The 14,100-nt window shown below is 32.2% G+C and overlaps 1 protein-coding gene across 1 annotated transcript; it reads left to right on the forward strand.

Moving 5' to 3' along the window:
* The first annotated feature begins 4,650 nt into the window (after positions 1-4,650).
* On the forward strand, positions 4,651-7,052 carry dan (protein distal antenna). Its single transcript, XM_065499104.1, has one exon. The coding sequence runs from the start codon at positions 4,700-4,702 to the stop codon at positions 6,806-6,808; it is 2,109 nt and encodes a 702-aa protein (XP_065355176.1). The 5' UTR covers positions 4,651-4,699; the 3' UTR covers positions 6,809-7,052.
* Positions 7,053-14,100: the final 7,048 nt, after the last annotated feature.

Consider the following 14,100-nt stretch of genomic DNA (forward strand, 5'->3'; position numbering starts at 1 on the left):
CTATAATTTAAAAAAATAATCATAGTTGGTAAAAATTTACACTGGCTCCAAATAATATGGAATTACCCAATAATGAATTCTCATCAGCGAATACGCTAAAAATTGCGAAATTATTGATTTATATTGCATATCCAGTATTAATATCGTTAGAAAAGAATAGCTACACCATTCTACTGCGCACTGTAATAACTAATTGATAACTTTTGTAATTTTATATTTTATTTAATTGTAAGTACTTTGAAAGTAATCATTACATCCTTTTAGTCATATAACTATCACTTTAATTTTGTAATTGCAATTGATATTTTTCAATTACAATTACATTAATTAATTAATTTACACAATGTAAGCATTCCCAATCCCTAACGAATTATCGACCGATCGCCAAATTTTTTTTAAATTTCTACACATAATTAGTTGAAATTAATATGTTAAAATCCTCATATAATTACACCGAAACGGTTTTTCGAATTTCAGTCTAGTTCGAATATTATTTTAATTTTAGGAAATCTATTTTATCCCGATATGATGTTAGCATGAAATAAACTAAATCATTAAAACTGTTAATCTCAAAGAATGCATAACAAATAAATAAAATTGTTTGCATAAAATATTGCAAGTATTTTAGTCAACATCAGATCTGGAAGAAAATTGTTTTAAACAAATTCAGCTAAGAAACTACTAATTACTTTAAATAATTTTTAATCAAAATTTGAAAAACTTATGTTTTTAGCCAAAAACTAAAAAAGGGAATATTTTTAAACCTATATGAAATTTTCTGACATGTCTTTAAAATCGCCCTTCAAAGACTTTTCACATGGTACTAATATTTCATATGAAATATGAAAAAAATCATGGAAACATTAAATATTGACCTTTTCATAATTTTACCTTTTCTGAAGCCATGGTGAGCCAGAAAAAACATGAATGGTGTTCTTTAACCCTTTGTCGACTGACAGTACTTATGGAAACAAAACATATTTTGACCCTTTTTGCCCAAAAGTACTTTGAAGTACACTATCATCTTTGGAATAATATATTTTTTTGCCTATTGGCAAAATCGCTTCCCAGAATAACGGTTAATTATTTCATGTTCTCATTGTGGTGCTTATTTATGTTGTAATGGTAAAAAATATTGTTTCGTAAAATAACATAAAATATACTTGTAATATAAAATATTATAAAAGTTACAAAACTAATCAATATATTAAATTATTTGTTTAATTTAAACAAAATTCTATGATTTTTTTATCTTTTGGCTGATGCTGACCCAACGGGGACAGGCCCTTTCGGATCCTTGCAGGTCCTCCACAAAGTTAAAATTTTGTAATCAACTTTGTGAAGTCCTTATTTTCAATATTTAATAAAAAGCCTTGGTCCACAAGGGGTTAAAATGTTGTAACAAGCACTAATCTTTCACATAGTAAAATTTTTGTGTTTTCTCCTATTCAAATCATCTTGAAAAAAGTTGCAAGAGTTTTTGTGTTTTTAGTCGTGGTTGTCATTATCGTGGAATTGTCCATATGTATGTAGATGTGTGTTAGTTGTGTTATTTATGCATGTGTCCTAGAAAACATTTGTTGATCTATTTTCATTTGTTATGTTTCGCGTATTCGTGGTGAAAGTAAAGAGAAGCAGCTGATTTTCATTCAGACATTGTAAGGCCAACAAATTATAAGTTCATAATTTAAGTTTGTACAAAAGCACATGTGTCGATGCTTATATGTATGTATGAAATGTAATCACATACATACATACATAGATACATACATATGTATATGTACAACAAGTCAGACAAACATACATACAGATAAAATGATAATAATATACAATATTAAAGTATAACTAACTCACTTTCAAAGCACATAAGAAGGCAAAGAATTATCATCAAGTTCATTTTTATTGCATTGTCTCGACCGGCATCCATTATATACATACAAACATAAATAAATAAGTATATACATACGAGTATGTGTATTTTATATATGTATGAGTTTGTTTTTATATGTTTTTTTCTTCTTATATATTGTATGGTATATGTCTATAGCATAGTTTTGGTATCGTATGTCTCCCTATAACCTAAACCTATTAAAAATACATCGAAAATAGAAATAAAAATAAAAAATAAAATAGAAGAAAAAATAAATAAATAAATAAATGTGGAAAAAATTTGTCTTGGAAAGCACACAGACAGGCGGACAGACTTACGTAGAGAATAAAGAAGAAGAGAACAAAAAAAAAATAACAAAGTTTGAAACACAATTTTTTATTTGTTGGATATATTTTTTTACATTAAATTGTTACTGCTGCTGTTGACCTTTATTTGCCAGACTCTATAATATGTGAATAAGTGAGAGTGTGTGTGTACATACATACATATGTGTGTCTGATTTAGTGGAGATGCTGAGTTGATATGGTAGTAGCCAGTACCTCGCTTCTCTCCCAGATCCTTCCATTGAATGACTAACTAACTGGTAAACGATAAAAATGTAATAAAATTATAATGGAAGCGTATACAAATACAAACTACATATGAACAAACATATCACACATATACATCCATTGACACACATTCACAGATGACACCACACATACACACACATGTGTTGCAAATGGACACAGAAAAAATCACAACGGCTAAAGCATTAAACACACACACTCATTACTACATATGTATGTATGTATGTACGTATTTATTACACATTGACTCAAATATAATCACACAAGGATCTGGGACAGACAGAAAGAAGACTTGCACCAACTTGCAATAAACATTTGTAGTAATTTTTCTATTTAATAAAAATAAAAAAGCAAACATTCCAGAGACAATAGATTGAAAGAGAAAGTTAAAAAATTGAAACAAAATATAAAAAAAAATTGGATTTTATCTTTATTTGTATTGCACAGTTTAAGATTGTTTTTGTGGATGCCACATAACACGTGTGTGGACACACAAACATATACATGTGTACAGCTGTGTCAGTCAATGCATATGAAAAAATTAAATTAATACCGCCAAACTCATAACTGTGTCCATTGAAATATGTAACTTGTATTAATTCGAAATCGAATAGAACTCGTATTTTACAAAAAGCTAAAAATTAAATTAAAAAAAAAAAAACAATAAATATTTAATTAATTAACTCAATTGGATGGGTAATTAATTGGCCACGATGAATAAACATACATATATGTAAATCAAAACATAATTCGTAAGAGACACTAGATTGAAAGTGGTTCTCTTAGGCATTCGATGATGTACTCTTAATGTTTATGTGTTGCAACTTTATGCAAGTAATGCTCATTTTCCTCAACTGGAGGTTGGCATGCGCAAAACTTGTTCTTCTTCGTTGTTACGAATGTTGTGCGTATCCAGTACCCTCTATATTATATAGTGTGTACAATATGTTCCCTTTGTACTCGAAGGCGGAGCCAATTGAGCTTTCTTATTCGCTCTTTCACAGCGGAGGCATGGTAGATACATACATAGCTGTGGATGTGTGTGGTGCAATGTAGGTTCCTAACATGTACAATGTACATGTTCATGTACCTGTTTAGTTATTGTCTTTAAAGAGGGATGTTTCCTGTCAAACGTCCCCAACACATTCTTACGCACAAAATAGCCAGGTAAATAAATGATAAATTGCATGCAACTGAATGAGGAGCACGTGACATGTTCGCGATTGTGTGAGCTTGTTGCTTATTCGTCGTGAAGTCGCGAGGTACTATATGCGCGCCGAAATTTGGTAGCAATTGTGCTGATTTCAATGTGTGACGAAGTTGATTTGATGTTGAGCAGCATGTAGATAGATGAGTGATTCAGGGTGGGTGTTGGTTGGGGTTTTTTAGTGAGGGAGTTGACAGTGGTTATGTGATGGTGGTGGTGCAAGTAAAAACAAGCGCCAATTAGCATGTTACCCATTGTCTTTACTCACTCGCAATAATTTCGAACCCTTATTGTGTTATTGTTGTGTAATGTTTATGCAAATGAAATGCGGGTTTGACGGGCGTTCCTTGCGTTTCTATGCATGTATTTGTTTCAAAAATACATTTAGCACTGTACATACATATAGATATGATGAATGTGTGTTGGTTTGTGCGTCGAAAAGTGTATATAGTCATATTTATTTGTATATAGTACGTATACTTGCTGAGCATTTCGTCAAATCGCGATGAAACATTCAAAGGATATTTAAAAGCGCGTCTTCTTTTTATTGGATGCGCGTGAACAACAAGAATTGTATCATATTCAACTGTTATGTTGCTTTAATCAACCCTTATACATAGCCAAACATACCTAGTACATCATTATATACATACATATAAATATGTACATGTATTTACCATATGTACAACATTGGCGAATAAGAATACACTGCACTATTTATAGTATATATCCTAAGTACATACATAGAATGTACCACATCTAAATGAAGTTTTATGTACAACGAACGACCAGGTGAAAACATTCATAGATACTAACATATATATAAGATTGCATTTCATTATGCGTTTACTTTTTTTTGTTTGTTTTATCAATTAGCAACTGCTATATATGTACATTTGTATATACATACCTTCTTAGTGCAATTTGGTTGCGTAATTATACTAATTGTTCGACTTTAATTTCGTTGTTTTATTTCTAGAATTCAAACTGTTCGACAACGGCCTGAGGTTGGATATTTCCAGCTACCCCCATATGAACATCCGCATGAGCACAAAGGGCAAGCGCCCTTTGAGGAGCTTGACCCCTAGCGACAAAGTACATGCTATTCAGCGTATACATGATGGCGAGTCAAAGGCTTCAGTGGCACGCGACATTGGGGTCCCTGAGTCGACGTTACGAGGCTGGTGTAAAAATGAAGATAAGTTACGCTTTATGTCTCGTCAGTCCGCTGCCGAGAAGATGGGTGGGGATGCTTTGACGGACAAATTGGATGGTAACACAAATATGTTGGGCGGTCCTCCAGAGAAGAGACAGCGTATGGACAATTCGATGCCTTTGAATTTTTCCAACAAAATGAAATTTGACGAATTGACAACATTCAAGAGAGCTCCCCTTACTGGTATAGATTTTGGGGGAAATAAGTCCTTGACTGATCTTGGTACTTTCAATGGATTGGCACCAGATTATGGGGCTTTTAATGGCTCAGCAAAAAATAAAGTGTTCGGGGCAGATATTCCTCGACCTACTGATCCCTCTATTGCAGCTATAAGTCCATTGTCAAGCCTTTCACATCTTTCCGGGCTGACAGGACTATCGCAATCACCTTTGGCCATGAGTTTTAATGAGCTCACCTCGAACTTAAACTTGTTGGCACAACTTAATCCCGGTTTAGCCGCCATGTCTGGTCTAAATGGTTTAGCAAATACTGGAAACAACATGAGGGCCAATAACATGAAACCAAAACCACAAATGCATAGTCCTCGCAGCGAAACTACCGAACGACAAACGGGTCTTACAGTAAAAAATTGGGCCAAACAGAAACCACCAACTCCCACATCCACTGAAACTCCTTCATTTGGTCTTAATTTAAGTCATAGTGATAGTGCCAAGAGTCAATTGAAAAGTCCTGGTGTTCCTCTTATGCCCCCACAACTGGGGGCAAATTTGCCCACTCTTTCGTCATTGCCCGAAGATCCGTTGCTGTATTGGCTGAAATCTCAACAGGCCATGTTGGGCTTGAATAATCTTTATCCACCACCACCCCCCATTGGCACTACCAGCCCCCCAATTCGATCATCCACTCCTCAGCATCAAAGTTTGCACGCCAGCACTCCTCCCATCATTCCTACACCCCTAACACCATCCTCAACTCCATCTGGCAGCTTGGATGACAAAAACTCAGCCTGGTTCAATTGGTGCAAAGCATTTGGAGCAAGTCTCAACTCCTTGGCTCCTGCTGCTGCTGCAGTAGCTCTACATGGAAATCCGTTACATCAGCCTCAAGCTTCTGTTAATGTTGTCGAATCATCAACTACTATTGATGGCCAGGTTGTTGGAAAAACGGGATTCGAAAACATTTTGTATTCACAACTAACTAAAGACTCAGCTCCCAGTCCTTCGGTTCAAAGTTCCTCATCTGTCGAGCAACTAAATAACGAATTAACACACAGTGTTGACATGTCGAACAAACCAGAGGACCTATCCGCTAAGACAGCTAAATCCAGAAGTTCACCACTCAGTCCTCTACCAACTCCAGCTCAAAGTCCTGAAAGAAACGTTGGCCAAAATGCTTCGAACCACAACAGTCCAGCACCTAGTCCAATACCCATTGGTTCAGAGAGCGATTTACAGGAGTCAGAGCCGAAGACAGACGCCAGGAACAGTGTAGCCGATTGTAGAGATGTTCTCGACAATCTTCTCTACAAGATAAACAACAACAACAATGCAGACGGTAATTGCCAAGTATCTTCAGCAGTTAGTGAGTCTGAGGCCAGCTGTACCAGTGAACACAACAATACAGATGACTGCACTCATAATAACAACAATAACTCAAATAAGACAGACGAAGAAGAGCGTGCAAAATGTGCCGCTTTATATGACGATGAAGAAATGGATGCCGACTACAAGGAAGCTATTGCACATGGAGAGAAATTTTTGCAGTGGCTCGAAAACTGCAGTAACCCCCGAGTGACCGCTGTTCAATTAATGCAGCTCCGATTCCTTATATCTTCAGTCAAAACGGTTCTCGATCCCAAATCAACCCTCAAGGAATCCACTAGCACATCAAATCTATCGACTGCTATAGAAATAGACGACTCTTCTGAGGAAAGTAACCGCTCAAAAATGCGTCGCCGCAAATAGGAACAACCTAAATTGGCTGCATTTGAGCCAGAGCCAGATAGTTGCAAAGACGTAGTAATTATCGATGCCGATGAATACCAAATGGAAAAACCATTCGCTCCCGCTGTATATCAATCATCAGCAACCCTTTTAAACTCTTTGTTCTTTCCGCCCTACGAAATAGTTCGGTCAGACGACTCTGACGACAACAACAACAGCACCAATAATACCAATGAATACAATGACGTCAACGCTGACAATGACAGTAACAGTTCCATCTCTTCAGTAAAAGGCGACAGTCGTGTTGTCCCGAACACTTTCCATGCATAAATACAGATCAATAAACATTATTAAATGAGCTTCATAAATTATATCGAATAGAAATTTAAACTAAATTACACATGTATATGTATGTATGTAACAATTAAAACTAAACTAAACTTAACTAAATAAATAAATACCTAATACTAACTTAATTGTCATTAATGTAGATCAATTTTTATGATTCGTTTCACCTAAATTCTCTACTAAGTACATACAAACATTAAACTTTTCTCCCAAATGAGTCCAATTTATTAACGAATTATTTACAAAGAAAAACAAGTCGTAACAGTTCCTTTTCTGCATCTGAGGAACAAGACGCATTGAGATTTAACATTTTTGCGCTTACTAGATCTGAATAAATTTTAAGTTAGCTATAATTAAGAACTTCCTGTATATAATACATCTATTGAAAATTTATTTAATTTTAATTATTTTTTAATGTTGATTTAAATGCGTTTTAATTAGATTTACATATAACATACATTTTTAAACATTATTCCATATTAATTGATTCTATTAGATAAAAAGTGTTATTTTAAGTTAAATTTAAAATACTAAAAAAAAAAACTAAAATTAAAACAAAACAAACTGTTATTAGATAAATGTCTTTTTCCGCTCAAATTACAAAAAGAAATGTTTTTTTATTTCCATTAGAGACATTCATATCAAAAAAAAAATCACAAACAAATTCTATTATACAATACGGTTTTAATTTCCTTCACTAAATTAAATAAATAGACACATTCAAAATAACAACAATAACAATAAACTTAATACTAAAATCTTACTGCAAACAATATTATCAATAACCAAATAATTATTACCTACAATTTTATAATCAGTTCAATCAAATACATAATTAGAGATCAAATGAAAAATAGTTAAACACGAATGAATTAAATACAAACATTCGATTTGGAAAAACAGCAAACAAAAAAAAAACAAAAACAATTTTAAATGCATATTCTATTAAACAAATTAAAAACTACATAAATTCTTTGCATTTTTATTATTTTTTTGATTACTAAAGTAGCCGATGGTAAGTACAGAACCTTCAGTAAGTATACACCGAAACTTAAACAGCTCTGTTCATGTTAACAATTAATAAATCTCTAAAATTTTAAAAAAAAAATCAGAATTACTCATATTAAATATTTTGTAGCATCTTCAGTAAATTTTTTAATTAAAGTTCCACAAATTTTTCGAATCTGCTTCACAATTTTAACTGACTTAAGTGTTTTTAGATGTTTTTTTTTTTTTTTTAATTTACCAATACTGTTTAATGGGAAGGTGAACGAAGCTATTTTAAAAAAATAACTTCCCTCCATACATTCACAACCCTTTTTGTATGGTACAACTTCATTAATATCATTTTAATCGACTGGAAAGTGACAATATCGGCGCAGAATGCACAGTGTAAGATTAAGCCATTCTAGGGAGACAAAATTAAATATCTTGAAAAAAATTGAAGCTAGAATTTTGAATTTTGTACAAGGTGTTACTAGGCCAATATGTACCATTGTCCAAAAAATGGTCGAAATTGGGCTACTGCCACGCCCACCTACCATACAACTGCAAAAATTTAAATCTGTATTAATCGCGTTGGATAATCAAAAAGTAAAAAAGCGGCGAGTTTGTTATACATAAATAAATTGCGAAATTTCAATGTTTGTGCTTAACCAGGCAAAAAAAATCACAAAATCACATTTTGTTCGGTTTACCGCTTTCCACCTCAGCTTAAATCTAATAAACACATTTTTTACAAAAATTTGTACTTGCTCATAATGCTTATTTTTCCACAAATATGATTTACGGAAATATATATCAAAAATTTCGTGGTACATATGTGGTCTAATCACTCATTATTTGTTTTTTCTTTTAATCGGCAAATTTCGGCAGATAATTTTATACGTGCCTTAAAGTAGGTACTTCAGACGATCGTTTAAAAATAATTTGCTGATATAGCCTTATATAGAAAAGAATTTATCGATTATAGAATTTAGTTTGTTTTTCCTAACTTAACGAAAATAGTAATTTTTTAAATGAAATAGTACTAAAAGAATTTTCTATGTTATAAAAATAAATTCTGATGATATTAACAGCGAATAAGTTGAGCTTCAAAACAAAAAAAAGAATCGTTAAAAAATTTCATTCCAATAAAAAGTTACACGCTTTTAAAAATGTGCAATTTCATGAAAGTGTTTTTGTTGATTTCAATTCACTCAAAAATAAAAGTTTGAGGTACCGTTATATTGTTATTGTTGGCAAATTAGGCAAAGTTTTTGCATTTTCTTATTTTATAACAAGTGCTCTTTCATATTTGATAAACATATTTACTCAAATTGAAACTAAAAGAACGACTTTTGCCCAGCTAGATTACCAAAATATTACACTGTGGATGGAATGCAATTATAATTACAGGGGGCAATAAAATCGAAAAAAAAAATTGGAGACTTTTTAAACCACTACACAATTTAGTGTAGTACAAAAATGGTAAAATTTTTAAATTCTATGGATTGATTTTTTTTTAAATTTTTTTTTCTAAAATTGTGAATTTGTTTAAATGTTTCTCCATTCAAACTATTTTTGATAAAGCACCAGCAGCTGGTACAATCACACCACAAGCTCATACACGACCAATCAGCTTTATAGTTAATGATACCGCTTGGTAGATACTAGGGTATTCAATCGATTAACCGATTAATTTTGGTCGGTTAACTGTTCGAAGAATTTAAAATTTTCAATTAACAAATAACCGATTAACCTAAATTTAATTTTGTTTATATTTTATACAGAAATATAGTTTTAAATAAACACATTTTATTTCGTGAACATTCAATAACAATAGTTTGTTGAAGTATAGTACGAAATGTGAAACTAAGGAATTTAGAAATTACCATTTTTCTAGAATTTTAATAGACGAAACCGAAGACATTACTGAAACGAGTCTTTTATCAGAACTTAACGAAAACTAAAGTATTCAAAATGTAAAAAATCCAAAAAGGACTCCAATGGTACATCTACAATCAGAGAGACAGTTTTTTCAAGTCAAGTTTTATTACAACTAAAAAAATCGTTTCAAAGGAAAGCATATTCTTTTTTAAAAGATTATTTCAGAAAATCTCCATAAAATCCTAAAAAACTTACATTTGTATATATTTATTTATTGTTTTGTTAAATTTTTAATATTTTTTATGTTATTGTTTTTTTTATTAACAAAATGCGTGTTTTTCTTTTCATTTTAAAATTAAAATATAAATTATTCGGTTAATCGAATAATTTGAAATTAACCGATTAAATCTAAACGCCGATTAATTATTTGCTCCCTAGAAATTGTATCCCCGACTGGTAATTTAGCGATGGCAGGCACAAGAATAAATTGGTTCAAATATAAAAAATACCTCAGTACACATTGCTCGGAAAACATACCGCTAAGAACACGAGAAAACATCGATCACTCTCTTATCAATTTCGATAAAAATCTCAGAATGGCTGCTCAACATGCTACCCAAACCCCCCGACAATTCAGATATAATAGAATTAATTCTGCAGATGTCGAAAGGCTCTTAAATGAAAAAAGAAGATTTCGAAGAGAGTGGCAATTGCACAGATCCCCCCAACTAAAATCGAAGCTTAAAGATTGCATAAAAAGACTTAAAAAGCTCTTGGAATTTCGAAAAATGGAATCATTGAATAAATATTTAGAAAGCCTGGACGCAACCCCGCAATCGGATTACTCATTATGGCGAGCAACAAAAAATCTTAAAAGACCCGTTATATGTAAGTCCCCCTTGCGAAATTCAAGTAGTGGTTGGGCAAGAAATGATACTGAAAAAGGGAATCTGTTTGTTAATCATTTAAAAAAAGTATTTACACCGAACACATCAAACGAAGCAATTGAGTTGCCACCTGTTGCACCCTATTTTGGAGCAGCCGTACCCCTACGTTTTGAGATTTGAGAGATCGAAAATGCTATTGCTGATTTAAATCCCAAGAAAGCGCCTGGTATGGACAAGATCAGCAACAAGATGTTTATGGAGCTACCCCGGATAGCAATAAAAATAATTCTTTTTATTTTTAATGCTATATTACGACTTGAATATTATCCTCCAGAATGGAAGGTTTCACTGGTTACCATGATACCCAAGCCGGGAAAAGATCACACAAAAGTAGAATCATACAGACCCATCAGCCTATTGTCTAATATATCAAAGCTATTTGAGAAGATACTTATGAACAAGTTGTACCCGATGTTCACTGAAAACAATTGTATTCCGAATCATCAATTTGGATTTAGAAGAAAACACAGTACTATCGAACAAACCCATAGACTTGTAAATATGGTGAGAAAAGCGTTTGAAGAAAAGAAATACTGTTCTGCACTCTTCATCGATATCTCTCAAGCGTTTGATAAGGTATGGCATGCTGGATTAATATACAAATTGAGTCAAAATTTACCGGCAAACACACATAAGCTGTTGGAAAGCTATTTAACTGGTCGAACATTTAAGGTTAAAGAGGGAAACTTTTTAAGTACTTCACAACCCATTGAAGCTGGAGTCCCCCAAGGCAGTATCCTGGGACCTTTTTTATATTTGATGTATTCGTCTGATATGCCAACTAACAATCGCACTCATACATCAACATTTGCTGATGATACTGCTATTCTAAGCATTCATGAAAACCCTCAAGAAGCGTCTCGTTACTTACAAAACCACATATTTGAATTTGTAAAATGGTTAAAACCAGAGTTTAAAATTACTACTATATTAGTCAAAAAATTGCAAAAAAATTCATAATTTTACATGAAAACTGCAACAAATATTTAACAAGATAATATTTCATTGTATACATACTAAAAATATAAATACTATTTACGAATTCCATATATGCACAAGCTTCATGGCAGAAATATTTGTCGCAGTTTTTCCAAAAATATTTTGCCTTACAAAATATTTTACGTTGCAGCTAGAAGACAAAATGAAAATTTTTCATTTTTAAAACATTTGCTGCCTAAATATATGTATATTTTTGGTTAGCAAAAACAAATGAAATTGCTTGTGTATAATATACAAAAAAATTACTACAAAAACATCATACATGCAAACAAATTTATTTTTTTTCTTACTAATTTTTCTGGACTCCTATTACCACCAGCATAAATACATTTGAATTCGTATTAAAAATGCCAATCAATCAAAAAATTCAATAATAATATCCTCCGCTAGCTATCCTTTGTCCAGAATCTTATTTAATTTAATTTTCACTGCATTGCTATCTTTCACAATACATACAATTACATACCTCAAAAAATAAAACTTCTATTTTATTGCACTAAAATTCTTTATTAACACACATTTCAATACAATTTTTTATTTTGTACACCCAAATCAACTTCATAGTTTTTTTCACATTTTTCTACTCAATGACTATATGCGGCAAAACAAAACCATATATGCGGCGGAAATATTTTAAAAATAAACATTTTCGCTTTAAACATTTTTAACTTTGCACAATTTTTTATTTTACATTTTTCAACTTCGTATGGTTTGGCAGTCTACTTTTAGCATCTTCCATATTTTCATTGTTTGAATTTTTCACTGCGCATATCGTTTGCAGTTTATGGTTTTCACGCTGCAATTTGTTTGCATGTATGATGTTTTTGTAGTAATTTTTTTGTATATTATACACAAGCAATTTCATTTGTTTTTGCTAACCAAAAATATACATATATTTAGGCAGCAAATGTTTTAAAAATGAAAAATTTTCATTTTGTCTTCTAGCTGCAACGAAAAATATTTTGTAAGGCAAAATATTTTTGGAAAAACTGCGACAAATATTTCTACCATGAAGCTTGTGCATATATGGCATTGGTTTATAGTCTGTATATTTTCAGTATTTGTGCACATTAATATGAAAACGATTCATATTTATTGCGCAGTCGGTAGTCAAATGTAAAAAACGTTTAACTAATTTTAAACCCTGGTTAAAACAATGGAAAATTAAAGTCAACGAGCAAAAATGTACACACATTACATTTACATTGCGTAGAGAATCATGCCCCCCTATTCATATCAATTACCAAACAATAATTCAACAATCGGAAGTGAAATACCTCGGAATACATCTCGATCGTCGCCTTACATGGAAAAGTCATATAGATGCAAAGTTGACTCAAATGAAATTGAAATCAATTCAAATTAATTGGCTTATTGGCAGAAACTCCACGCTTAGTTTAGATTGTAAACTTCTACTTTATAACATGATCATAAATCCGATATGGTGTTATGGCATACAGTTATGGGGCACGGCCTCAGCGTCAAATGTAGAAAAGATCCAAAGACGCCTAAACAAGTTTCTAAGAATGATCACAGTTGCCCCCTGGTATATCAAAAACGCGAATATACACAAAGATCTAAACGTGCCCATTGTAAAAACTGAAATCTCGAAAAACGTTCAAAAATATTTAAAAAAACTTGAAGTTCACCCAAACCCGCTGGCCCGCAACATATTAGATAACCGTGGCCACACTCGATTAAGAAGGAGGGACACAGCAGACCTAATCTAGAAGGAAGAATGCCAATTTAACCAATACAACCATGAACACAAAATTTTTTCGTCCGGCACTGGCTGGACTAATTAAATAATAATATTAGATATGAAAAAAAAAAAAAAAAAAATTATTTGCTCGATTAACCGATTAATCGATTAAAGATTTTATTTGTGATACGGTGGGATAATTGTTTTGTCGACCAGGTCTAATAGGTGTGAAACGAATAAGTTTTTTGTTGGTATAGTCTTTAAAGAAATCATAGTTCATATATAGGGCATCAAAGGGCATCTTTACTATTTTATTATATACAACAAATCTGTTATAAGTAGGGTTGCCAGACGGGCTTGATTTGGCTTGATTGTCAAGCTTTTTCAATGCATGTCAAGAATTAAGAAAAAAATTTAATTTGTCAAGCTAAAACGGAATTTTAGAATTT

Source organism: Calliphora vicina, chromosome 1, assembly GCF_958450345.1.
Source record: "Calliphora vicina chromosome 1, idCalVici1.1, whole genome shotgun sequence".
NCBI classification, from domain to species: Eukaryota; Metazoa; Arthropoda; class Insecta; order Diptera; family Calliphoridae; genus Calliphora; species Calliphora vicina.